A 25,302-nucleotide genomic window follows, 5' to 3' on the forward strand; every position below is an offset into this window, starting at 1 on the left:
CTCGTTCTCATCTTCACCTGAATTACACAACAAACAAATTCTGTCCTCCTCTGGAGTAGTGTTAAACCTCTCACTCTCTGAGGCTAATGGTAATGTTCCTGAGCAGGGGTCTTTCTCTTTTGTTTAAATTATACTTCACATAAGGTTCCACACTTAATGAGACAGTAAGTTTGTAGTTTTGCTTTACACCATACATCAGCAGACCGTTTTTCTCTGAACATGTGAAACATTTTACTCCTTATCTCCTGAATATCACAGGTTAACCTAGTCTGGAAAACAAATGACAAATTATTCAAATAAAATAATGATCTCAACTCGTTAGCCGAGGGATGACAGCGGGAGGTGTCCCAATTAAACATCTTTTTAGTGAGAACAAGATCCCACACTACATCAGAGCAACAACCTCTATTTCACATTTCAACACACACACATAAACCCTATCTGATGGAAGGACATACTTGCAACCACTGATTTTAATCCCATATCCCATTTTAACTCACTCCACTTCAGTCTGCTACTCAATGTGTGCAATGTCTATGTCCTACGTTTTGTTGCTTTGCCTCTGTTGATTGTTTCTGTTTTTATTCTGTATTGTAATGTTTCCGTTACATGACAGGAAGCTGCTGAAAACCAGTTTTATACTGAGTCTGGACAGTTTTAGTAACACACACTTTTAATTCCTTTCCTGTATAAATAAAAAGAATGAAAATTAAACTGTGTCTAAGTAATTATGAGAAAATCATCATTTTGTGCATTTAATTTCTTCACATGGTTTTAAACAATCAGATGGAATGATGCAGACAGTAGAGGGCGCTGATGCATTGTGTAGGGTTGGCATGAGGAGAGCTCCTTGATGAGTCTGGACTCGTTACTGAAAAGTAATGTCTTTTAGGGGCAGGTTTACTTTCAGCAGCCTTAGTACCACAGAAACAGATGAATTTGTGGCGAGAACATTGAATAAATTGACATTAATCTGCCTCATCAAAGCACACACAGATAAATTTAAAGTAAAATAGCTTTTGAAGCATTGTTTTAATGAAAAGATTAAAAAACAAAATCATTTTCTCTGCATAATTTAAACACACTGAGAGGCATTCAAAAGCCAATGTTCCATGTTAATTTAATGTAAACTGTAATGATATTATGATAATTAGATTACATGTCAGTCACCAGCTATTAGTCCACTTTGGATTCAGAGATTCAGTCAGCATGCAGGACTATTTTTTTTGTTTATATATATATATATATATATATATATATATATGTGTGTGTGTGTGTGTGTGTGTGTATATTTAAATGCTTTGAATTACAATAAAAATATAGATTGTAATTAAATGCATGTCCTAATGTGAAATAATAAACCCTGCTCATCATCATATCATTGCAGGCGCCTTTAATTAAACTCGACCCCTGCTTTGTTCTGCATGCTGTAATGCGGTTTGTCCAAATGAAGCTAAATGCAAACCCTGTATAATTCAAGTTTTGGGGAGGAGGAGAAAGAGGAGGAAGGTTGGTGGTGGTGGTGGTGGTGGGGGTTAATATAGGCTACTATTGTCCGCCCCTTAATCCGGTTGGCTCACAGACTGCCCGCAGGCCAATTTGTAAGTGGTTTGTGGAGCTGCCAATCAAAGCAGACATCCTCTCCTCAGGCTGTGGCTACGAAACATCTCAGTTGCTGTGTGGAGAGATTTGACGGAGGGACACTCCTGTACATGGACCATCACTGCGCTGCAATCCGCCGCCTGCTCTCACACACACACACATAGACACACACACGCATGTAATGCCTCGGTGAAATCTGGACGCACACGGTGGAGAGATCACGCATGTGAAGATTGTATTTTTGCATGTCAGGAGAGGAGGAACTAGTCGCCGGGTCCGCGGCTGTTTGTCTTTTCTCATCGCTTCTCCCCCCCATGTCACTCTAATTAATCGGAGGCATGTGGAATCGCACCAGGATTAGGAATCGCTTCCCAATAGTGTGCCTGCTGTTGACGTTATGGACGGAGGTAAGAAAGGCTGTTTATTTTATCCCCAAATATTTACCCTGCTCCATATAAATAAAATAAATGTTTAAAACCCCCCAAATGTCAAAAGTTGGTGGGCGTGGGCAGATGTATTTGCTCTCCGGGCGCTGCATATTCGCATCACATTAATCGATAATTGAATTACGTAGCCGTCAGTTGTGGAGCATGTGATCATGTTACCATGACAAGATTGAAGTGTGAAGAATTGATACAGGCTGCTCTCCATTTTGGTCACAATGCTCACAGCCTTGCGCGTGTCTTTATTTTAAAAAATTAAATTTTAAGGTGAGAATGAGGCCTGAAGCAAGAAGTTGTAAGTTGCATTGCATCAATTGGCTGCTGCAGCGTCACAGAGTAACCTGATTGTCTTAAAAAAAAAAACACCAGGCTGCAAACTGTAGGCTGTTCACGTGCTCCATTCATGATGCAACAAATTATTTTGGAATATTCCCCCCATCTGCATGAGCTTTTATGCTGATTTGAAGTAGGAGTCAGGCACTGTTGGGGCCACTTGTCCATTTTTACGCACCGATTTGAGCAGCCCCAAACCACGCTGTCTCCGGTTAATATAGGCCTATATTTAAATTGGGTCTTTTTTAAAATGTTGTTTCTAGGTGTCCCAGTCAACCGGCTATTTCGAGCTGCAGCTGATCTCCGTGGAGAATGTAAACGGCGAGTTGGCGGACGGGGAGTGCTGCGACGGCTCCAGGAGCTCCCAGGACCTGCGCTGCACTCGAGACGAGTGCGACACTTACTTCAAGATCTGCCTGAAGGAGTACCAGATGGAGGTCAGCACCACCGGCGGCTGCACCTTTGGAGCTGGATCTACGCAAGTTCTCGGTGGAAATATGTTTTCTTTTAAGGGCGCAAAGAATAACCCGAATAAAATTGACGACGCTGGCAAGATTTTGATCCCCTTCCAGTTTGCCTGGCCGGTGAGTTGTGATATCTCCTGCTCTAATTAAGTGTTTCTTTACATGGTCTTCTCTGGAAAGAGCATCACACTGATCCCTGTTTAAATTTGGACAAATTAAAGATAGATTTTTGGCTGTGTGTGCTCACATACCTGGGGAAAGGCATCATAAAGCCATGTAAGAATGGTTTGGAGCCACTCTGCCATTGTACATACATTACAGCAGCACTGATCTGGATACACTTCACTTTCAGTTTCTCCTTTGCCTCTGCAAAGTGTTACTGCATCACTTTTATAATCAGTTGAATGAAAAATACCCACCCCAATATCCTAGTCATGAAATGCCTTGTAAGATCTGACCAACAGTCCAAACCCCACAAATAATTTACTATAATTAAATACCAAGAAAAGTAGAAGATTCTCACATTTGAGAACCTGGAACCATCACATTTTTGGTATCAGAGTAGTTGCTTGTTAATTTTTCTTGAGCCTCTCATTGAAATATTGATTAATTGATTAATTCTTGCAGCTCTAATTGCCACCATCTTCCTGTATTGATAGCTACAGCTCTACGGTGAAAAGCTTGACCTCAAGAACCTGTTTTAAAACCTGACTTTGTATCTAAATAACCTTTATCCTAATGGATCACCTTGAACCCTAACTATGTGCTTCCTGGGGTCACATGCATGTGCCTTTGCAGAGAAGACGAACCTCATTAAACGTGGGGTTCTTAGCAGCATCCCGTCTGTCCTTACGAGAATCGCCACACATCAAGGCTAAACGATTGCATGCTTCACTAGTATCCGATTGCAGCTACAGCGGTTCGCAGTGTCATCTGGGTCATCTTTTAAAGTTGCCCTGATATATGAGGGTTGGCTTTGTTCCAATCCACCAGCTTGCACCTGCCAGGGCCATGATAGGGTAATTAGACTGGGGGAAACGCTTTGATATGTAGACTCTGGAGGGGGAATTCTGTTACTGCTCGTATGGAGGGACGGTTATGGCAAAGCTGTTGGAACATGACGTTTTGCTGATTCATGAGGCGGCTAAATGCAGTTTCATCATAGTACGATCCATCAAGTGGAATTTGGTTTATTGGGTCTTTCAGAATTGGTTGCTAGTGACAGATTTGTTGTGGAGAACACTAGACAAAGGAGACATTGATTGAGAAGTGGTTTGTGTCTTGGATTTCTACAGAACAGAAAAAAGACTCCTCATACATGACACATCTAACTTTTACTTTTACGCAAGACAATATTACAGCGCTGTGATGCACAAGAATGGCATGTACTGTATTTGGAGGTGCAGCCTGGTTGTGTGTGTTGGATGGATGCTCCAATTAATTCTCTATTATAATGATGAATGAGTGACATTACGCTGCAAGTGTGAAATATGTGTTCAGCGCCTCCGGGCAGTGGTTCGGTGCGTACTGCAGGCTGGTTTTGACACCTCTCTTCCCCCCTTTCTCTGCACCCTGCAGCTTCCTCTCCTGCTGTGGGTGCCAGGTGGCCCTTGGTGGCCCCTCCAGGGCAATTAAGCTCGTCTGACTGCAGATGAGTGATAGCTGATGGATTAGGCACAGAAATAAGGTGTTCTGAGCACCGGTCCTGCAGCACTGAACACACTTTTACTTGTTTGTTTGAGAGGGATGCACTCCAATTTTTTTTACAACCTCTAGTTCTTGTTCCTGTCAAGTTTGAGGGACCTTATTGTAAATTGCTTTGGACAATGTAATGCCATGTAGTAGTGGAATAATTTAAGTACTTTCAAAGCAAAACTGGTTCTCATTTCCTAGTTCCAGCTTTTTACTTGGCTGCTGTTCTTCATTTTATGTGACAGTAATCTGAATATATTTGTGTTTTGGACTGTTGGCTGAAAAATACAAGACATCTAAAGACTTCCTGTCTGGCTTTAGGAGATTCTGAGTGGCATTTTTACCATTTCCGTACACCAAATAAAGAAAATAATCAACAATAATGAAATGATTGTTAGTTGCAGCCTTACATTAGATGATCAACAGGATATTAATGTAATTGTTTAAGCCAGTTGTTGAGGCAAAAATGTCAAATCAGTGGTACCAGCCTCTCAAATGTTAATATATTCTTGTCAACGTTGTCTTGTCTGATACTAAACTGAATATCTCTTGGTATTTGACTATTCGTCAGGGGAATAAAAGCCATCTAAAGACAGCACCTTGAGCTCTTGAGACTTGTGATGGGCATTTTTCCCCCACAAACAGTGATTTCTTGAAAATAATCAGTTCATCATTAGTTGCATGCGGTCCGATTTTGAAGAAAAGGTTGAAGTGCTAACTAAATTCTCTTCAGATCTAGTAAGACTTGATTTCTTTCATGGGTAGGTCCAATAATGAGCAGATCTGTGCGCAGTCCTTTGTGCTGAAGGTGTCACGTCTTTGATCCAGGTTTCATCTTTGTGTTTTTAATGATTTCAGGGTTTCCCGCAGCTGTTTATAGCAGGGGCGGACCTCCTTTTGTGAATTAACAGCTAACGTTCTTAAGCTTCAGGGGAAAATGGCAAGGGTGCAATTTCACACAGTAAAAGCCACATATTTAACGAGATAGGCTATTACTTAGACTCTCGGGTGGGAGGGTGAATAAGAACTTTGACCACCTGGGCTAACCAAGGTGCCACAGCTGCATGTGTTAAAATCTAACATTCATCATCACAGAATATGAACTAGTGGTAGTCTCTTATTGGACCCATTGACTGACACCTCGAGGCAGAGGTGAAGAGGCCTATTCTTGTGTGTTGTCTTTCTGTTAAGTGGCCCGGGCTGATAACGGTGCACTATTCCAGTGCCAGATGTCACAACAAGCCTGCGGGGTCACTTGCTGTGGCGTTGTCGCTTTCCTCACTGAAGAAACAAAGATGCAGTGTACTATTGGCTGTGTCATCTGGCCAAGTGCCCATTTTAAGCCCAGTGGAAACCAATGAGGGCTGGCGTCTTCTGTCATCTTGAGACCCAGAGTCTGAAACTATCTGGAAAATGAAATAATGCAGGGATTACTGCACCTTCGGGTTCCAAATTGAGAAATATGACATCTTTTATAACCTCTTAAATGTGAGTGTTGAGCAGAGAGCTGCACAGGTTCCTACAAAACCAATTTTCAAATCAGCCTTGAAATCCTGAGTTGTCACAAAACCCTTGTAATGCTTTTAATTGTCTGAATAGGCACTTCTCAAATGCTCAAAGAGCACTTCTTATCTCCCAGTCGAGTGTTGTGTGGTAACAGTGAAAATCATCCTGCATTTCTGGGAAAGGCTTCTCCTTCTGTGAAGACATAAGACATCATAGTCTCCTCTCTTTTCAGTCCAACTATCATCACAACCGTGTGATGCAGTCACTAATGGCTGATTTTACTCAGTTTGCATGATGCTTATCCATTCTTTGGAAGTCCTCCAGTGATTCTCCAGCTCTGGCTTGTCTTGCCAGGATGCCAGTAAAGAGACTGACTATTGATGCTGCTGCCACCTCTGAGCTCAGCCTACACTCAGTGTTTCCCTGCAGGTTTGAATTTACAGGAAATGCACACTGCTTCTGCCTCCTCTCTCTTCTCATGGGTTTTTTAGTCTTTTGTCGCTGATATTGTAATCCAAACTGCTGAAGCTGAGGGAATTTGTTTTGTGAGAGAGGCTCATGAGACTTTGCACTTTTATGGAGTTGTACTTTATTGAGTTGAGTGGTTTATTGAAGAAGGAAAAATACTTTTAGAAAGCTAAAAATGTGTACTATTTTGCATTTTTCTGTGGTTTTCTTTTTTCCTTATGCTTTTGTCTGCCTACTTGTCAATAGTACTTGTGTTTTAGGAATGCTTAATTTTTGGGGAATCAACCAAATTACATCAGCACTATCTAGTAGGCTACAGATTCACATTAAATAATGGTGCTAAATTTTGGTTGTTGAGAGGCATCTGGGCAAGAATACCAGGTTTAGACAAAGGTCTGCCACTATAGTTTCAGCATCTGGACTGTTTTCTTATCTATCTTATTTTAGTAATAGTCTAGTATCTCTGCTTTTTAGTCTACTACGTCACCCTTGCAGCAAAAATTAAATGTTTGTTGTTAAAGAGAAAGTAAAGGAAAAAATGCTATGTTTCGGCTAGTGGTACCAGTATTGGTTCAAATGTGAACAGTACCCAGCCCTACTCAGGCCCCTAGGAAGTGCACTGGGCTTTGAAGCCAATTTTTTGTTGTAGCCAAAAGTGGAACTGCAGTTTTGCGTGGTCCGTCACATGATGCCCTGCGGCCCAAAAAGTCTTACCATTGACTTACATTGGAAATGAGATGTCTGTACATGAGTGGATACATTTTTTTAACCATCACAACCCCTATGAAATGACTAGTGTCACCATCAGGATTTGATTTATTTGGTCAGATAACATTTTGAAAGTCTATAAGAGCTAATCATTTTTACCCTATTCGGGTCAGCGGAATGCCAAATCAGAAGTTAGCCATTTGGCTGGCGGAAGCAAGATGCTCAGCTGCACTTGGCCGCCATAAGTGCGCCTGCATGAAAAGCCGCACAATGTGGAAGCAGTGCTGATCATCTGGGTAATTTTGAACCACTTTGGCCTCATGGACTACTGAGTAACCCTTATAGGAATGAACAGGGCCCTGCCACCAGTGCTGTATCCAGTTCTCCTAATACATCCATGACCCTACTGAATCGCCTACCTTTCATATCTGTGTGTTAGGTAAAGAGCTGGAGCCAGGATGTGGTTAGCCTAGCTTAGCAGAGAGACTGAAAACTGGGAGAAACAGTCAGCCTGACCCCCTAAAGAGTCTACAGCCATGCTAGCAGGTCTGTGAGGTTATTTTGGCACAGTGGTGTTGTTAGCTAAATGCTAACGTCAGCATGCTAACATGCTCATTTTTAGCAGGTATGTTTACCACGTCAGCTATCTTAGTTTAGCATGTTATACTAACATTTGCTTACTACCACTACACACAAAATCAGGCGACAGACCAGTGGAAACGTCATTAGTTTTAGGGATGGGAATCACCAGAGGCCCACCGATACGACATTATCACGGTACAATATTATTGCGATATTAAATGTATTGCGATATGCTGAGTATTGTGATAGAATATATTGTGATATATTGTGACTTATTAACCTTTTCAACTGCAAATTAAGGAAAAACTTTGTCAATAACAGTTTTCATCTAATAAAGTTTTCAGTCTGTTCATCTCATTTCAATGATTTTTAATATGGCTAGTGGAAGCTGTTGATTTCATTACTCTATTGTGCTACCCAAAGTTAAATTTGTATTTGCAATATTAATCATTTCTACTACTAAAAAATCAATACATGGCATCTGTGTATCTATACAATATTGCCACACAAAATATCGCAATACGATGCTGTATCAATATTTTGCCCTGGGTCCATGTCATTGGTTCGACAGCCCATTAGTCCGACTGTCCACGGTGCTGAACGGCTCGCGGTGGGCGTATGGTGCGCCGCGACCGGCTTGAGGCGGAGCAGGCTCACGGCTTATGTGTTTGTCACTTTCTTTTTCATTTTAACCCACACCATGATCTTTTCCTGACCCTAACCAAGTGGTTTTTGTGCCTAAACCTAACCAGACCTTAACCACAGGGCATCATGATGATTTTGGAACGGACTTCGGAACAATGAGTTTAATATGGTCGGAACAATGGGATGTTGAACCAATGGGCTGTCGAACCAATGGGCAGTTCCCTTTGCCCTCACCCCTATTAATTTTTAGTGTTAGAGTGTTTTAAAACATAAATTGCTTTTACATTAGTGTACAAATTGGACAGAATGTAATTATAATGTGCTAATTGGTGAGCTTTAGAAGTGGTGGGAGGAGTATTTGAAGTTTAGGACCTGGGCTAGCTGTTTCCCCCTGTTTCCAGTCTTTATGCTAAGCTAGGCTAATCACCTCCTGGCTCCAGCTCCGTAGACATAAGATGAGATTGCATCAAAAAGAGAAGGTCAATAACTGCATTTCCCCAAATTTTTGAATTAGCCTGCTATTTTGAAAAACACTGTTTGAATTCAAGTTATTTTTAAGTGTCATTACCGTTGTATGTGGATCGTAGTGTACCTCTATGGCCTGTCAGATTGAGTTTCCCTTTTGTCAGCCTATGCTGTGTGAGCACTTCAGGAGAGAGAGGCAGAGGAAGAGAGACACGTCGTACTTCCATTTGATCACTAATGAAATTGCCGGTGGAATTTCTCTCCCTCGCTCGCTCTCTCCTTCCCTCCCCGCCCCTACAGCTACATTAGCCGGACGTCCGTTTGATGTGAGCCTGCCTGTAACTGTATCTGCTCTGAACTTGGATATGTATCAGACCTCCCTCGGCTAGTAAATAGATGCATGTAGCTGACCTGCCTAACAGCCAGCAGCCTCATCTAGGATCTGGAGCAGCTGAGGATTTTGAATTCGTGTTTGTTCCAGTGTTATTTTAATAGACAGCCATGACAATTTAAACCTCTTTATTCCTGTAAAAATAACACTCAGCCTCTGGAGTGTATCTATGATCAAGGGATGAAGCATGTGTACCGACTTGGTTTGCTCGGTCTGTTGCTCGTGCACCTCCCTTATGTGGTGTGTTGTCAGTCTCTCGAGGCTGATCATCTCAAAAAGTGGGAGGTGTAGACCATCTCATTCACATTTAAACGATGTGTTGATCTGCACAGACCTGCCGAAGATTGTTTTTCTTGGAACAAGCCCAAACTATTTAAATGGTGTTGGCTTGCTGCTCCGGCCATGTGTATGCCAAATGCATATAGTGTTGCTGTCATTACCTTTTTTTGTGCTACTCTCAAGCATTGTTTTCCAAGTACAAGCACTTGACTTATGAGTACAGGAAGTAAAGCTGAGTCTTAACTGTCTGAGGTCTTTGGTTTATTGTCTTTCTATATACTTATACATACAAAAAATGTTGGTTTAAATTGTTTATAAATGTCCAAAATACTGTTTAAATTAAATTTTGGGGGGTGCAAACAAATTTTGCAAGAGTGCCATGCTTAGGTAGTCAGTACAGAGCTCTATGGTCACATTTTTTGGAGATTCCTGTTCATATATATGCCAGAAGTGTGCGCCAACATTGGAAAAACTTGCTTGGATTGTCTTGATTTCTTTTCATGATTGTTTGTGGTTGTCTTCCACACCTATGTGTGCAATTCATGCTGATGAGAAAACAAGTTCTGAGGGGAAAAATCCAGCCTGGGACAGAGGCTTTGGTAGTAGCTCATTCAGCCACTTTCTGTACATGCACTGTGTCTCTCTCCTCTCTGCCTGAGACCGCAGTCAGCTGTATTTTGGATGCACACACACTCCTAGATCCAAAGGCTAACACAGGCTGCCATGGTTAGCCACACCTGATGCAGAGCTTGTCAGAGCTGTTGCTAGGAGACGGCTACATAGGCCTCTTGTAAACAATTATCTTCCCTTTCTGTGGCTCCCTCCCCCATCCTCCGTCCTCCTCTGGTCCCCGGGCTGCCGCGTGGAAAACCACTCACGCGGGTCTCACCTGTGATTCAGCCCAGCTCTGTATTGATTATGCAATTAGCCGGTCCAGCTGAACTCCCAAGATGAAGAGAGTGTTTTCTCATCACTGTTTTTTAAGCTTATTTTTTAACTTCAGACAACAGTAACAATCTGCAATAAACATTTTATAATTTATACTTTTATCAAACCACAACTAAGCATTCCCCTTTTGTGCATGAATGTCGTGCAGCTGCTTTTTAGTAAAAGCTCTCTGGTAATGCTACCAAGAAGTGTCTTGCAGACTCCCTTCAAGATGTGCTCACCTTAATTTCAGGCTTAACTAACAAGCAAAGAAACATTTGTTTGGTTCCTGTTGGTCCCTTTACAATGCATTAGCGTGGGTCTTCATAATCCTGATTAATCACTAACTGGATGATTTTAACACCTAGTCCACCCACATGTACTTTTAGGGCTACTCCCTGAAAGTCAGGAGATTTGAATAATCAGTCACAGACCCTACAGTTGTCTGAGATTTTAGAAGTCTAGCAGTTATGTATTTTTGTTTGCAGTGTACATCTGGGATGTTTCAGTCCTCAGATTTAGTTGTAGGGTGAGCACTTCTTGCTTTCACACTGCTGTCCAGTTCAGGCAGCTGCAGACACAGACCCAGGGTGAGTCTGAGAGAGATGGAGGCAGCTGCCCGGAGGAAGAGAGGCAACCTGGTCAGGTTCTGAGATAGTGTTATATTCTGCCTTTTGCTTAGAAGTGGTGAATTTACAGCTCACAGCACCCTTTGAAACGACACAGTCTCTGCTTTTTGTTTCATATCTACTTTTGGCAAATAATGTTGCACATTTCCGATCTCTTTTTGTGTAGTTACCTTGCATTAGCTCTGTGGGCTAACTTGGCTTGTTAGCCACTGAGTGTCACTGAACCCTGAACATCCCCCAGAACACTCTCAGACTCTGTGGGGGAAAAAAAACAACAGTTGAATATTTGATATCCGTATTGAACAGCCAATTCCAGTTCGACTGACATAATTGTGATTTGGGTACAGTCTAATTTACCAGGTGAAACAAAAAGCACAACTGTGATGGCTTGAAACAAATTTGAAACATAGACCATTTCTTTGTGCTTTTCCAATAGTAAACTTCTGTTAATAATTGTATTTAATTTCAGATTTTAGTGGAGTTTTTCTTATCTTGGTTAATAGTCATCAATCATTGGTTCCCAACTGGTCCAGCCACAGGATCCAGATTTCCCCTTAGTCATTAGTTTGAGTGTCCACAGTCAAATACATAAAGTGTCATAGTTGTGTTTGGCCATATTGTTGAGCTAGTTTGCTGTCTCTGTCAAGTAGCTGTCTGTTAGTCACTCACTCTGCAGCAGAAAATGGCACTTAATTTATTTATTTTTTCTTACAACCTTCACATGTTTGCGAGTCACTTGTGGTCCATTCAGAATGGACCTGCAACTCACTTTAGGGCTGCGACCCACCAGTTGGGAACCACAGTTTTACGACGTACTGATGGGTCAGAGTTCTTAAAAGGACTTTTTAATTTAATGACGCCATATTGGAATTATTTGTAGTGTTCTATTTGTGGTGCTCTTGATGACAGTTTGGCTTCTTAAACACCCACGCATGGACTTTGTACACACGTGCAGCATCTTCAGGATTAAAACTTAACACGTTTCAAACAGCATTTCATCCTTACCTGACAGTTATGCAGCACTGTGTATAACTGTGCAGACGGTCAGAGAAGCAGCATGCAAAGTCAAACTTTTGCAAAGAGCAGAGGATTCATTCAAAGCGTTACGCTCTTTCTTGGAGGCATCAATGATTAAAAGCAATTTAAAACTGTGAGCTGTTACATCAACTACTTCTCATTTTCACCACTGTGTATAATCAGTGAACGAGTCAAGCCACCACCACTGTTGCCTCGTGCCCTGATTTCCTCCGAGCAGCGCCTTCGCCCTCAGACATTGCACATTTTGTGCCTTAGAAATCTTACGTACCGTTGCCTGTCGTCAGAGTTCACAAGCCTGCCATACATCTGTGTTGTTGCTTCGCTCATCAACAAAGATGCAGTGTAGTATTGACTGTGTGATCTGGACAGCTGCCCTGTGGAAACCCGCTTGGACTGAACTCTTTGTCATCACCATCTGACTCTGACTACATTCTTGATATTAAATGGATCTGTGTTGCGGTGTCGCGAAGGAGCCGGTGGGGATTTCCTCTGAGAACACTTTGTTTTGTTCGTTCTGTCATTTCACGTAAGGTACAGCACGTACCAGTGAGGAAAGAACTGCTTTTAGGGTCCATAAATTAAAAGGTTGTTTTCCTACTCGGTGCCTCGGGGCGATGATGATGTTTTAACTTGTGCTCTATCAATGTTGCACAGACTTGAGTTTGAACAAGAGTCTGGTAAATTTGTTTGGAATCAGCTGTTTTTATGTTGAGGAAGTTTCTCATTACTTGCATGGAGCAAGGAGCCTAAATCCTTTTTAACTTTGATGATTTAGACTTTGTGTGCTGCTCTTTGCTGTACCAGTGACTTTTTACTAATTTTAGACAGACTTCTGTTCGTGCCAAAATGCTCTGGTTTCCCTCTGGTACTGTCCCCCTTACCTGGTTTACTTGCAAAGCTGCTAGTTCAGGATACATCCAGAAGTTTGATTGTATCAACAGCTGTCCTGAAGTTATGCTGTGCTCATGTACAAGCAGTTATGCAGCAGCATGACTGGCTCAAGTGCTTGTTAACACAGGAGAAGTTGTGTGTGTCTGCTGCCTTCCACAAAGCACCTTGACTGAACACCAAATATATCTATATGTTTCATTAATGTCTGAGCCCAATTTTAATGTCACCTTTTTGCTGTGTCATTGCAGCCCAGTGTGCACTGCAATGCACAGAAAGCTACCAAAGCATCAGCTAATTCCAGCATTTGGTTTGTTTGTCCGCAGCGACAAGTGTCGGGCATTGATTTGTAGCCTCATGTCACCAGCTCCCTCTGAAAAAGTATTGTAGCCTGTTGTTGTGTCACTTGTAGTGTGAACGGTCTAAGCTGTTAACAGAATCAACCTTTGCAGAACCTGGCTTTCTTAGTTTGTCATTACCTTTCAGTTTACCAGTCTGTCATGATGATAGGCAGCTGAAGGAAGGCAGTGATGATGGTTCTAAGTGTCTGTGTAATTTTAAAGACTCCCTCCAGTATGACCTTGATAACATGTCCATATGGTGTTTTTTATACGCTGTAAGATAGATCATGAGTGAAATAAGCAGTTAAAGCCATGGCTCAGCATTTTTGCCTTGGAACTGCAGTAAATGACCGATTCAGACTTCCAGGTTTTGTTATGTACCAACCTAAGAAACTAGTACCATCAACAAAGGGCCACAGTTTAGCTTTTACACTTGGGGGTCCTCTGACAGAAAATTTTGAGCAACAAACCCTTAATTTCTTGCATTGTGTTTATTTTCTGTGCATCAACTAGCGCCTTTTCTGCATCAATTTATGGTTTAAATGTCTTTTATTTTGACAAAATACAAGTACTATGGGGCTTCGGAAGAATGTGCTCTAGATATTGTGGGGGACGTGTGCCCTGCGTCTCCCAAAGAAATCTACACCTATGTGGTCCACTTGTGGGGTATCAGAGGAGAAGACAGATGTAGCTACGCATCCGTATTGTGCAAGTTAAGTTTCACTTTCCCTTTGACTTGTCAGAGCTGGCAATTATGAATAAGATTTATCGAACATTAGCAGCACATCAGCAGCTGTCTGATAACGTAGTCAAGCTGAAGGCTCATGTTATCTGTTACTGTTGACAAGAAGAGGTTTGCGTGTTTGATGAGCAGAGTCAAAGGTGAGCAGGTGAAGGCTGCATTTGCATATTCATAGATGTGCGCATACCAAATGAGGCTAAGGTGTAGAGTTACATCTGAGCCATTTAAAGGCATGGAGCTTTTTTTTTTCATGGAAAAAACTTCCAAATGTGTAATGTTGATGAACAGAGATGGTTTATTCAGTGCCTGAGGACCTTCGAATGGAGCCATCATGAATTGTTGGCATCTATCATACTGCTCTGTCTGTTTACACGTCACCACCTAAGGTACTGAAAAGCAAAATGGATGAGATGCATCCTATTGTCACTCTGTATGAAATTACTCTCTTGCTCTGGTTGATGCCTGACTGCAAACCACAGTTTAAGCAAACCACTGCGCTGTGAGGAGCCAATTTTGAATACCTAAACCAACATTCAAATTGGTTATGGGCTGTCATGGAAATATGTCCAAATATAATTCGATGGGCTTTTACCAGGATTTTGAGGACCTTGTGTTATGATTTGGTGAGATAGGCAGATGTGCACCAGGTTTGCTCAAGATGCAGGTTTCTGACATCTTGTCATTTAATAAATTCAGAGTATATTCTAATTATTTAGTACCATATCCTCTGCAGACCACAGTCAAGCCAACTGTGTGACAACCAAGTAAATGAGGGGAACATGTTCCCGCTTTCAAACATAATGAGACCAGAAGCTGCGTGTCATGTTGATAATTGGAGGATTTTGTACTGATCTTGTATCTTGCAGTAAGATTGCATGAGTCCTGCAGATATTCCTTTGTGTGCATTCATAAGCATGTTTAAGATGCTCTCGTGGGTCTGAACTCAGGTGACATTTGAGGAAGCTCCACTGTATGGTTATGTCTGCAGTATCAGAGGCAAAAACTATGCTGATATGTTTCAAAATCAGACAGCTACTGTAGGCTCACTTATAACTACACCTACTAGGGATTTTCGTGGTTAACCATTAATCGGTTAACTAAGAATATTTTTGTCTGGGTACCCGTATTGGGCCACCATATTTACGCATATGTTTGGGGTACAGTAGTGGTAATAGTGAAATGAGTGGCGCTGCTAGCTAGCTCCACCTGGTCGGACTGCACTGCCGACATCCCTAAGGGCTGTAATATACTTGCTGCAAACAACGCGACCGCATCATGGCTGCCACACGTGATCTGCTTTCGTTTGACGTGTCGAATGCACATCTCAACGTGAGGTACCGCGACGCGTGCGCGAGATGCAATATTCATATGACCGCTACAGGCGCTGGTGCGAATGCACACAGTGACCCGACCGGGTGATCAGACCAGACCCTTCTTCTTCTTCTTCTCATGAGATTCTTCACGATTTCCGGGTTATATTTCTGTTGTCTGCCCCAAGTGGTGACCGCCAGTATTGTGCATTTTGGCTGCATAGTGCTGCGTACACAACGTGCACAGACACGGCACACTGTGTACGCGTTGTGTACACGTATGTTCGATCAAGCAGCAAGTATATTACGGCCCTAATACCTACAGTATTTGCACCAGGCCCCCAGGAACAGTGCCAGGCTTTGAAGCCAATCTTACATAGTGGCCAAAAGTGGAATTAAACCCTTCACATCCGTCATGTGATGTCATGGGGCCCAAAAGACTTTTTCCCATAGAATTAATTGGGAATCAGAGGATACATTTTTCAGCATCACAACCCCCGCAAAATGACTTGTCTCACCATCAGGATTTGACCCATTTGATCAGATGGCATTTTTAAAGTCTAGAAGAACCGCAAGATGAAACCAGTTTTTTCTCATTCAGTTTAGCAGAGTGCTAAACTGGAAGTTAGCCACTCGGCTGTGTTCAGCAGCTGTGCACTTGCTCTGTGGTCCCCACAAAGCGGAACATCCACCTAATTTCGTACGGCAGAAATAGAGCTTTTATGGCTTCATGTGCAACTGAGCAACTTTCATAGGAATGAACGATGGCCTGCCTTCAACGCTCTCTTGATACATCCATAGTGTGCACAAGATGTTTTGTCCGTTCACTGTAACTGGACCCTTGTCATCCCCAACACATCCAATGACCAAAATGCAGATTTAATTGTGTTGCGCAACATTTTAACAGATTGTAGATTAAGCTCTAAAGTTTTCTACCCTTCTTAAGCACATCATCATATCACCAGACCCAAACAGTCATGATGAAATATGATTTTCAGAGCAAAGCAGTTGTTGAAACTTTTGACCTGTTTGCCCTGTGAATCTGTTTAGGAGGTAGTGTTGTTCTTTAAATAAAGTCGCATTAGTTTTTTTGTTACTTCTTAAGAAACAACAAATGTGTTGCTGTGCTTTTTCTCATCAACAACATGAGTGAAATAGACTACTTTGAAATTATCAGAGTCAGAATCAGAATCAGAAATACTTTATTGATCCCTGAGGGGAAATTATTTGCGTTACTCTTGCGTGGCGATTTGCGTTATCCCTCACTTCATCAGTGTAGAAACACAGCTGATCCCTTGTGAATGAATGACTGCTGGCACCACAGTTGGTGTGTTGCGAAACTACAGATCTGGATTAAGAAGTACTGATACTACTGTAGAGGTGGCTCATAGACATCAATAAATCATCACCACATTAGTTGTGACACAGTAATATTACCTCCCATCTTATATGAAGCAGGCTAAGACGACTGAAAGCCTCTACAACATAATTTCAATTCCGCATGCTGAGGTTTGGCAGGAGATCTGCAGATGTCCTCACAGCACATCAGAAAAGGCGGGAGGGTGACAATACCTGTGAAAATACAACACGCAACACCTTTAATCGTGTCTACTGTTCTCACTCAATCTTTATGTTTTTGGTGTTGGGTGAAAAATGAGTTGAAACATCAGACGCGGGCTCCGATAAACGACTGCACGATGCAGGCTGCTCAGGTGCTTCTGTCAACACATAGTACAGTTACGAGGTGCACAACAAATGTGTAGTCGTGTGTATTTTTCTCTGCATTGATTTGTGTGTTTGAATACACTGTTAGTGCGTGTTGCTGTGGCCCGCTGCGTCCCCTGCCTCTTGTTAAATGAATGGTGTGCAGGTGCTAGAGGCTCCTTGTGGGGGTAATTAAAGCATGTCATTACATGGGCAGTTAAATTGTCACTGTACTGTTGAACCTGTTTGAAATGATAATGGGGCTCGGCTGGAGGCGGCGCTGTATTGCTCTCCAGTCGGGCGCCCTGTTGCTTTGGATCAGGAATTAGCCTGTTAATGTTTCTGAGTCTATTGCTTTAGTCGCTTTTGGTCTTCTGAAGGCACTTTAACACCTGAGGAGGTAGGTGAGAAATACCCACGAGTCCTCAAGAGCTGAGCTTTAAGGTGAATGTTTGAAACTTTTAACTTGTTTGTCACATTTCTTGGCACACATGATGATGAGGATATGATAGGAATCTAGAAGGAATTGTGGCACAGTTGTTTTGTGATCGCCAGCCTTGTCAGACTAGTATTTTCAGATAAGAATAAATACCTCTATGCTTCGATACACAAGCAACTTGTACTTGATTTAATGCATGAAAAACTGCTCTTGGCCCATTTAATTTTTCCTTGCAAGCAAGAAGTCGTTTGAAATTTAAAACCTGATTTAACTCTGCTTGCAGTAAATCACGCTGTAGTTAGTTGGACATATCTATTAATTGCATGTGAAATCATGTAGCTTTTCTATGCAAATGTGCATGTGTTGGTGTTTGTTTTACGTGTTGCATACTCTTGGATCATGCTGGTTAATTAGCACCATGAGGGGAGGGGTTTGTTGTATTGGAAGTGCATGAGTAATGACCGTGTTGGCATAGTAGCAGCATGCTCAATGGGCCGTGCGTGTGTGTGTGTGCGTGCACAGCCGGTGTACACCAGCCAGCCAAATGCCTTGCCTTCAGTGCGACGTCTCTTGGCACACGACACTGGCAAGCAATTTGTGTGCAGAACTCGCAGCCCTCCACCTCTCCGCCCAGCAGAGATATGACTGTCATGCAGTCTGTAACCTGCTTTCTTAACCGCATGTGTAGTTGGAGTAGTGCAATGTGTCTTAAGTTATTGGTCAGCGGTGTCTCACTTGTCTGCAGGGTTTCATTCAAACTAAACACCAAACTGGTGCTGATACTGGTTTGTCTATTTTCTCTCAGGTACAGGATTTGTTTGAATAGTTTGACTGAGGTTTGATGGTATGGCACGTGTTGAAGATAATGGATACAATGCAATACAGTAATTGCAGACTGTCCCTGGTTGCATCTCCACTGTGGAGCTAAAACTGAAAATCAGTCGATTACCTGATTAGTCACCTTCTGTGACAAGAAAATAATAGATGTATTAAGCAGAAACTGCCAAACATTCAGTGGTTTAAGCTTTTCAAATGTGAGGATTTACTGCTTTCTTGTTATATATTCAAAGTTATTGTGTACCAGGAGATATATCATCGTGTTTCAAGGAAGTCCCACATTATGAACTGAATATATTTGGACTGTTTGCTGCACAATAAAATCGACTTTAAAATGTCAGGTCAGTTTTGATTATATAGCCCAATACTACAATTCACACATTTGCCTCATGGGGTTTTGCAATGGCTGAATCCAAATGTCTGGACTTCACCGCGCTTGCAGACTTTTGGGACACCCTCTCATGAATCTGCAAATGCTTAGGGCTGTCCAATAGGTCTGCATAAGTAATCGAAATATCGAAATCTCTATGTGACAAAGTGCAATATCCAAAGTTCAGAAGTTGCAATTTTTTGATACAGGTAAAATGTGTCATGCCATATATTGTGCTTTGGCCATGGCCTACAAATCATATTCCAGACATATGGGAACATGCTTGTTTGGTACAGACCCCAGCAAAAATTACTTCATTATTTTTTACATTTTTGAAGTGAAAATGAAATGCAAAAATCACCATCTCCACTTTAAATTGGGACACATTGTGATATCTGTCAAAATAATCTCAATATAATTTACTTATTTATTTTTTTAATGCATAAAAAAAATTCTCATTTGATCCCATCCACAAGGGACTTGCTACAGACTTCCAAGAGAGTCTGCTTGGGGTGCAGACACTGATTTAAATAACCACAATTCGTTTTAATACAGACGTGACATTTAGTAGTACGCAGTTTTTCTAATTACTGACTAAAACAAAAACATAACAAACATTATGAATGCTGCATTAGCAAGTACTGCAGCGATCACCATGCACATGATTTTATTTGCCTGAACGTCTCCACAGCAACCAATAAAACAGACTAGGGTCCTGTCTATCAGCAGCTTTGCAGTCTCACACCCTTGCAGACTATGATATGATGAACATGTCATAGTATGCATGACTCGAGTCTGAGAGGGTTCAGTGTGAAAGTTCAGAGGCTGGATGTTAGGATTCAGTTATAATCTGTACACCATAAGACACCCACTATCCTTTGACCCTTGCTTCAGATAAGAAAGGAACTCCCCATAAAACCTTTTAAACAGGGTAAAAAATGGAAGAAACATCAGAGAGAGTAACCGAGGAGAAATGAAATTATCATCTAATGCTCTGAGAAATGTATATTTTGCAGAATGGTCAATAATGTACATTTCAAGAGTAATTGATAATGAAAAAGATGAGACAAGAGTAGCAAGTATGTGAGGTTTGTTTATAAAGAAACTCATGTTGCATGAATCATAGGATGCTAGATATTTGGATGTGTCTTTTTGTCTTCAGTTCCATGGTAGAGCCTAAACTGAAGCTCAAGGTTGCAGTATTGTTTGTCAAAGTGTCTGGCATGAGTGGAAGTGAATTTTTGTTTGGATAAGATTCCAGCATTCAGACTGAAGTGAGGGGATTTGTCATATTCATGAATTAGACTTAATGTCCTTTCAATATATTATACATTTTAATGGTTTGCTCTACATATGCGAGATTGTTGAGGTCAAATTTTGTCTTCCTAAAATCCTGGGACAAGCAAAGTACAGGAACATTTAGTACGGATGTCAAATAGGGTCAAAAACCTTCCCACTTGTACTCCTCTGCCTGCCAACATCATCACCACATTTGCAAGGATTTTGCCACTGGAGGTCTTTGATCCTTGCCTCTGAACAGATTGAGGAGCTAGAACGAGAGAGAGATTTGCATTTGGGTCCACCCTCCAGGCAGAAGTGATGGGAAGCTCATCCAGCTCTACTTTTTCTACTTTTCACCCTCGACTGTAAGAAGCTCCCCACCCGACCCCCTCCCAACAGTCTTCCCCCCCATTGGAAACCTTTGTGGTTGTGCTCTCAGAGGGTGTCTAGACCTTGTGATATTCAGCCTGTTTGGTGTCTAATGCTTTAATTATCCCTCAGAATCATTAGGAGGTAATGATAACAAATTATTTTGCTTCCAGCTAATTAGAATAAAAGATGCAACTGGACATCTCGGAGTTGATTACCATAATTTTATGGGATGGCTTTCATTTTGTTATTCCTTATACTGAGATGGCTATTAATCCCCATTAAGGAATGAGAGTGCCACTGTCCATAATTTTCCCAGTAATTCCAAAAATGGGCATCTGAAGAAGGTACAAGGTGCATACCATGCTGTTGTGCCACTGCCCTTCGTACTCAGCAGAGATGGCGCAGCTCTGCCCTCGCTGGAATAGTGTAGACTCAACTCAAGTAAAAACCAAAAGCTGGGATTGACATCACAGATTAATGAAGATTACATGCAGCGATTACTGGCTACGGGATGAATCGTGATGACCTCATGTCCCATCAGAAGGCAATAAATCAGGAAAAACTCCCCGTGGAGGAGTCAGGAACAGGGTGGTGGACATTCAGGTCACCTATCAATGACATGGGAACAGAAATAGCTCAAGGTTACAGAGAGTGTTTTAGAAGGAGTACACATCTGTGAGTTTTCTAGTTATTGCGTTAAAGGCATAAAAAACAGCATAGTTCTTAAAACTCAATCAAAATTCGAGGTCCCAGCGTTCTCCAAAACGCAGAAACGAGTCAATCAACCCTCAGACTCCCACTCCTTCATTGATACCGAGGCACTTGCTGACTGGGATCTCCCATGGGATTACACACCAGGCCTGGATCTCACATTCTTGGTATTCTTCGAATGCAAACACGCACATTGACACACATGCAGAGGGGCTGACCCCTCTTTTGAAAAAGAAGCGTGCAGATCCCATGCTTAGTGACCCCGACCTGCCCCGGCTTCCACTTCCCACTACCACCTCTCTCTCTGTTCCCTATCCCTTTTTCAGTATTTCAATGACCACCTTCCTCTCATCCGTCCACCCATTATCTGGCGTGGGAACCTTCACCTGTGGCTTCCCCCAGACATCACCACCACATCGTCTACCTTCACCATAACAGCCTTTTGTCATGACTCTACCTGAACTCAATGAACTGATGATTTTTGATCCGATTCGAGGCAGAGATGGTATGGGAGTGTTACATCATTAAAAGCAAAGACAGTTCGCTGAGTACATGACACATAAACATCCTTTTTTTCACCATGCCCCCCTTCTTGACTTGAAAACTAGGATTTCTCTGAGTAAATCCTCTAATCCATTAGGGGAAGGTCTGGGTCAGGTTTTGGAGATTTGACTGAAAGAGGATTCTTCATAGTCTCGGATGAAGTATTTCACACAGTCAAATGTAGGTGACGTGTTTTTTGCTTTGAGAACAGGAGTAGGGTAATGAAATAAGGGTATTTTCTGAGCTGGATGTAAGATTTGCAAGAACAACTGGTGGCTTTTTTGTGACTTCACCCGATGCGACTGTCCTGCCCAGGCTCAGCAGCACACATGCTGACACTAATTGTCCCCGTGCTGACTGTGTCTCTTCGTGGACAATGGTTTTGATTGGGATTGGGGGTGAGTTATGATGTTGGGACAAGGGTCTTTGTTCAGTAGCCTTTTTTCCCTTCCCTCCCCCACACCTCCCCTTTATCCCCCCTGCCCATCCATCTATCTTGTTCCAACCATTTGGGCAGCTGTCACTTAATCCAGCTAATCACAGAGTGGGATGGTCTGTGGGAAACCAGACTAGTTCGCGACCAACATACAATGACTCTGAACTATTTACCCAAGCAATTACAACATGTAGGCATCCAAGCAAGCCGGGGTATTAGGTAAACCCTGAAGGTGGAGGTCACAATATGGCCACCTGTTCTCTATTTGATCTTTGATTCTTCCTCATGGCTAGGTTTGTGTGCCACACTTGTGCACAATTACACACAGGCATCATCCCAAGATCTCCTGCCACTAATGCATTCATTGCCACTCACACTTCCCCTTGTATGCATTGGCATATGCACACACCCACCCACATGCTCAGACTGGGGCAGCTAGCCCACCCTTTTGTGGTGGGGGGAGGGGGAATGGGTGGAAAGGTCAGAAGCCAAGCTACATGTCGTGGGATGATCCACGTTCATGTCAAATAATCCATCTTTGAGGCCGCATCTGTTGTGCGTCTGCGGTCAGATGGGTTGGCAGAGCTTCCGGAAGCGGCATCACGAGAGTTGCCTTTCGCCAAACCCCCCCCCCAGACTCACTCCTCTCTTCCATACCTCCAACTACAGCTTTCCTTCTCACCCACCTCCCCTACCCCGGCCTAGTTATGGCCTCTCACGTCTTACCAGTAGCTACAGTCTCATACAGCTGTACCCCCTCCTGTGTCCAAACTCTGACCCAAGCCCTTTAGCTCACCCCTATCCTGTCATCTTCTATCCCCTTCTCTTGTCACTCGTGGTCTTCCACAATAACACTCCCCTCCCCTTCCTCCCGCCACCACCCACAGCCAGACAAGCCTACTTAATCCCACAGCCCAGCAGCAACCAGCCTACCAGCTTGTTGGTCCCCCAGATCAACAACACAGTCTGACACACGCACACATTTTCCAATCCCCCTCCCTGTGATTTCTCTTTCCCGCCTCATTGAAGCATTGAACTCCCTCAAATACTCGTCTCATGCCTTTTTTTTTTCTTGGTACCCCCCCCCCCCCCCCCCAAGGCCATCGTCCTATCAATGACATTACAGTAGAGGTCACAGCAGTCACGCTGTGGCTACTACAACTGGTGGTGACGTAATGACTGTTATTTAGGTCAGCTGGTTGCCTAGCAGTGTGCCCTGCAGCACACCAGCTAGATTACTCTTGTGATGCTGGCTAGCTTGGTTAGTTTCTATCTGTGTGTGTTCGTGTTTACGCAAACCAGCTCACGTTTTTGCTACATCATTGAAAATAATTTCAGTTTACATGTTTTTAAGAGCAGACCCCCCTATTTTCAGTAAAATAAAATAAAAATTAAATACCAAAAATAGTGTATAATAGCCATCCCATTTTACTAGAGCTCAAAGTGACGTCTTCAACCAGCAGTCCAAAACCAAATATATCCAATTAAAGATTATATAAAATGTCAAAAAGCAGCAAATAATCACATTTGAGAAGCTGGAAATTTTTGCTTCATAAATGTCCTAAAGCATTAATGAATTATTGAGCTGCAATGATTCGTTGATTACTTTTCAACTATTAGATTAATTGCCAGCCAATTTAATACTCCTCTGTGACAGTAAACTGAATATCTTTGGGTAATGGACAAAACAAGACATTTAAGGATGCTATCTTTGGCTTTGGGAAACACTGATCAGCATTTTTTCTGACATTTTATTGATCAAACAATTAATCAATTAAGTAGTGCGCTTGCGGCAACCATGTATGCAGCCTGTTGCAGTCGTTCCTGCTCGTTTTTTAAATTTTTTCAACCTCGCAGTTTCCTCCCGGTGATGAATAAAGTACTTCTGACTTATGAAAAAAACAATAACCAAATTAACTGACAATTAGAAATTATTGTATGTTGCGCCCATAATAGATTATCAACCATGTTGTTGATTTAAAGGTCCAGTGTGTAGGATTTAGTGGCATCTAGTGGTGAGGTGGTAGATTGCAGGCAGCTGAAACTCCCAAGTGTTTAGGAGAACTACAGTGGCCAGCACAAAAATGCAAAAATGCAAATAGCCCTATCAAATGCCAGTGTTTAATTTGTGCGCTCTGGACTATTGTAGAATAAACAGTGTGGACTCCATGGAAGAGGACCTGCTCTGTATATAGATATAAACATCTCATTTTAAAGGTAACAAAAAACATAGGGATTCTTATTTTCAGGTGATTATACAGTAATGAAAACATAGTTATGAATATTATATTTCATTTCTGCCAGTATATCCTTTTTATCCTACTCAGTGGATCTTTTAATTTTCTGTTGATCCACTACTTGAATAATAGACTAATCATTTCAGCACAGGGTAAAACACATTCATCAATGCACCACTGGTGTTAGACCGGTCAACTGTTATACTGATAATCCCCTTAGCTCACTGTCTGACATCCAAGGACAAAGCCAGGCAGAGTTCATCTCACACAGCTAATATTGGCAAAGTGACCTTCTTAATGGACATGGTACCTGCTGAGGCTTTGTTTTTCCTGAAAACATGGTGGAAGACCACCAGCCTGTCTTAACAGTTCGTATATTGTTTGTGGTAGAGAGGAGCTGAAACTGATTTAAAATTAGAAGAGACAGGAAAAACAATCTGAGTGGGTTTCAGTGGTGGGTTTTCAGGAAACATGTCGAGTGGGTAGAATGTAAACCATCACAGCTGGGTCTCAGTAATAATTCTCTGTTGTTAATGCATTAGGTTTACCAAGTTGCTAACATTCAGAGGCTAGCAGCTCGTTATAAATAATAGATGAAAGTAGAAGGAATTGTTCAGTAGTTCATCTTGGGCAAATATGCTTATGTGCCTCTGATGCCAGGACAAGTTGTGGTTTTGTCAACATGAGGTTGCCAGGCAACCAGTGGAGACAGTCACTGCTGCCACTCGAGAAAAGTGTCCCGCACACAAACTCAGTGAAACAACAACTTTGTGTGTTACCTCACTTTTTTTGTACAGATGGATCAAATGTAATGCAACATGTCGGTAAGCAGTGGCGGACTCAGGCTGAGGGGCAGGGGGAAAAAGAGGACACCAACTTCATGCAGTCAGGCAACAGCGCACCAAAAATTTAGCATGTA

The 25,302-nt window shown here is 42.2% G+C and overlaps 1 protein-coding gene across 2 annotated transcripts in view; it reads left to right on the forward strand.

Moving 5' to 3' along the window:
- Nucleotides 1-1,795: 1,795 nt before the first annotated feature.
- Nucleotides 1,796-25,302, forward strand: part of jag2b (jagged canonical Notch ligand 2b) — a 65,913-nt gene continuing 42,406 nt past the window's right edge. For both annotated transcript variants that reach the window (XM_033648930.2, XM_033648931.2), the window contains exons 1-2: nt 1,796-2,009; nt 2,642-2,962. In XM_033648930.2, the coding sequence (XP_033504821.2) occupies nt 1,941-2,009; nt 2,642-2,962 (390 nt within the window). In that variant the 5' untranslated portion in view covers nt 1,796-1,940. The remainder of the gene's footprint in view (nt 2,010-2,641; nt 2,963-25,302) is intronic.

This window comes from Epinephelus lanceolatus, chromosome 13 (genome assembly GCF_041903045.1).
Source record: "Epinephelus lanceolatus isolate andai-2023 chromosome 13, ASM4190304v1, whole genome shotgun sequence".
Classification (NCBI taxonomy): Eukaryota; Metazoa; Chordata; class Actinopteri; order Perciformes; family Serranidae; genus Epinephelus; species Epinephelus lanceolatus.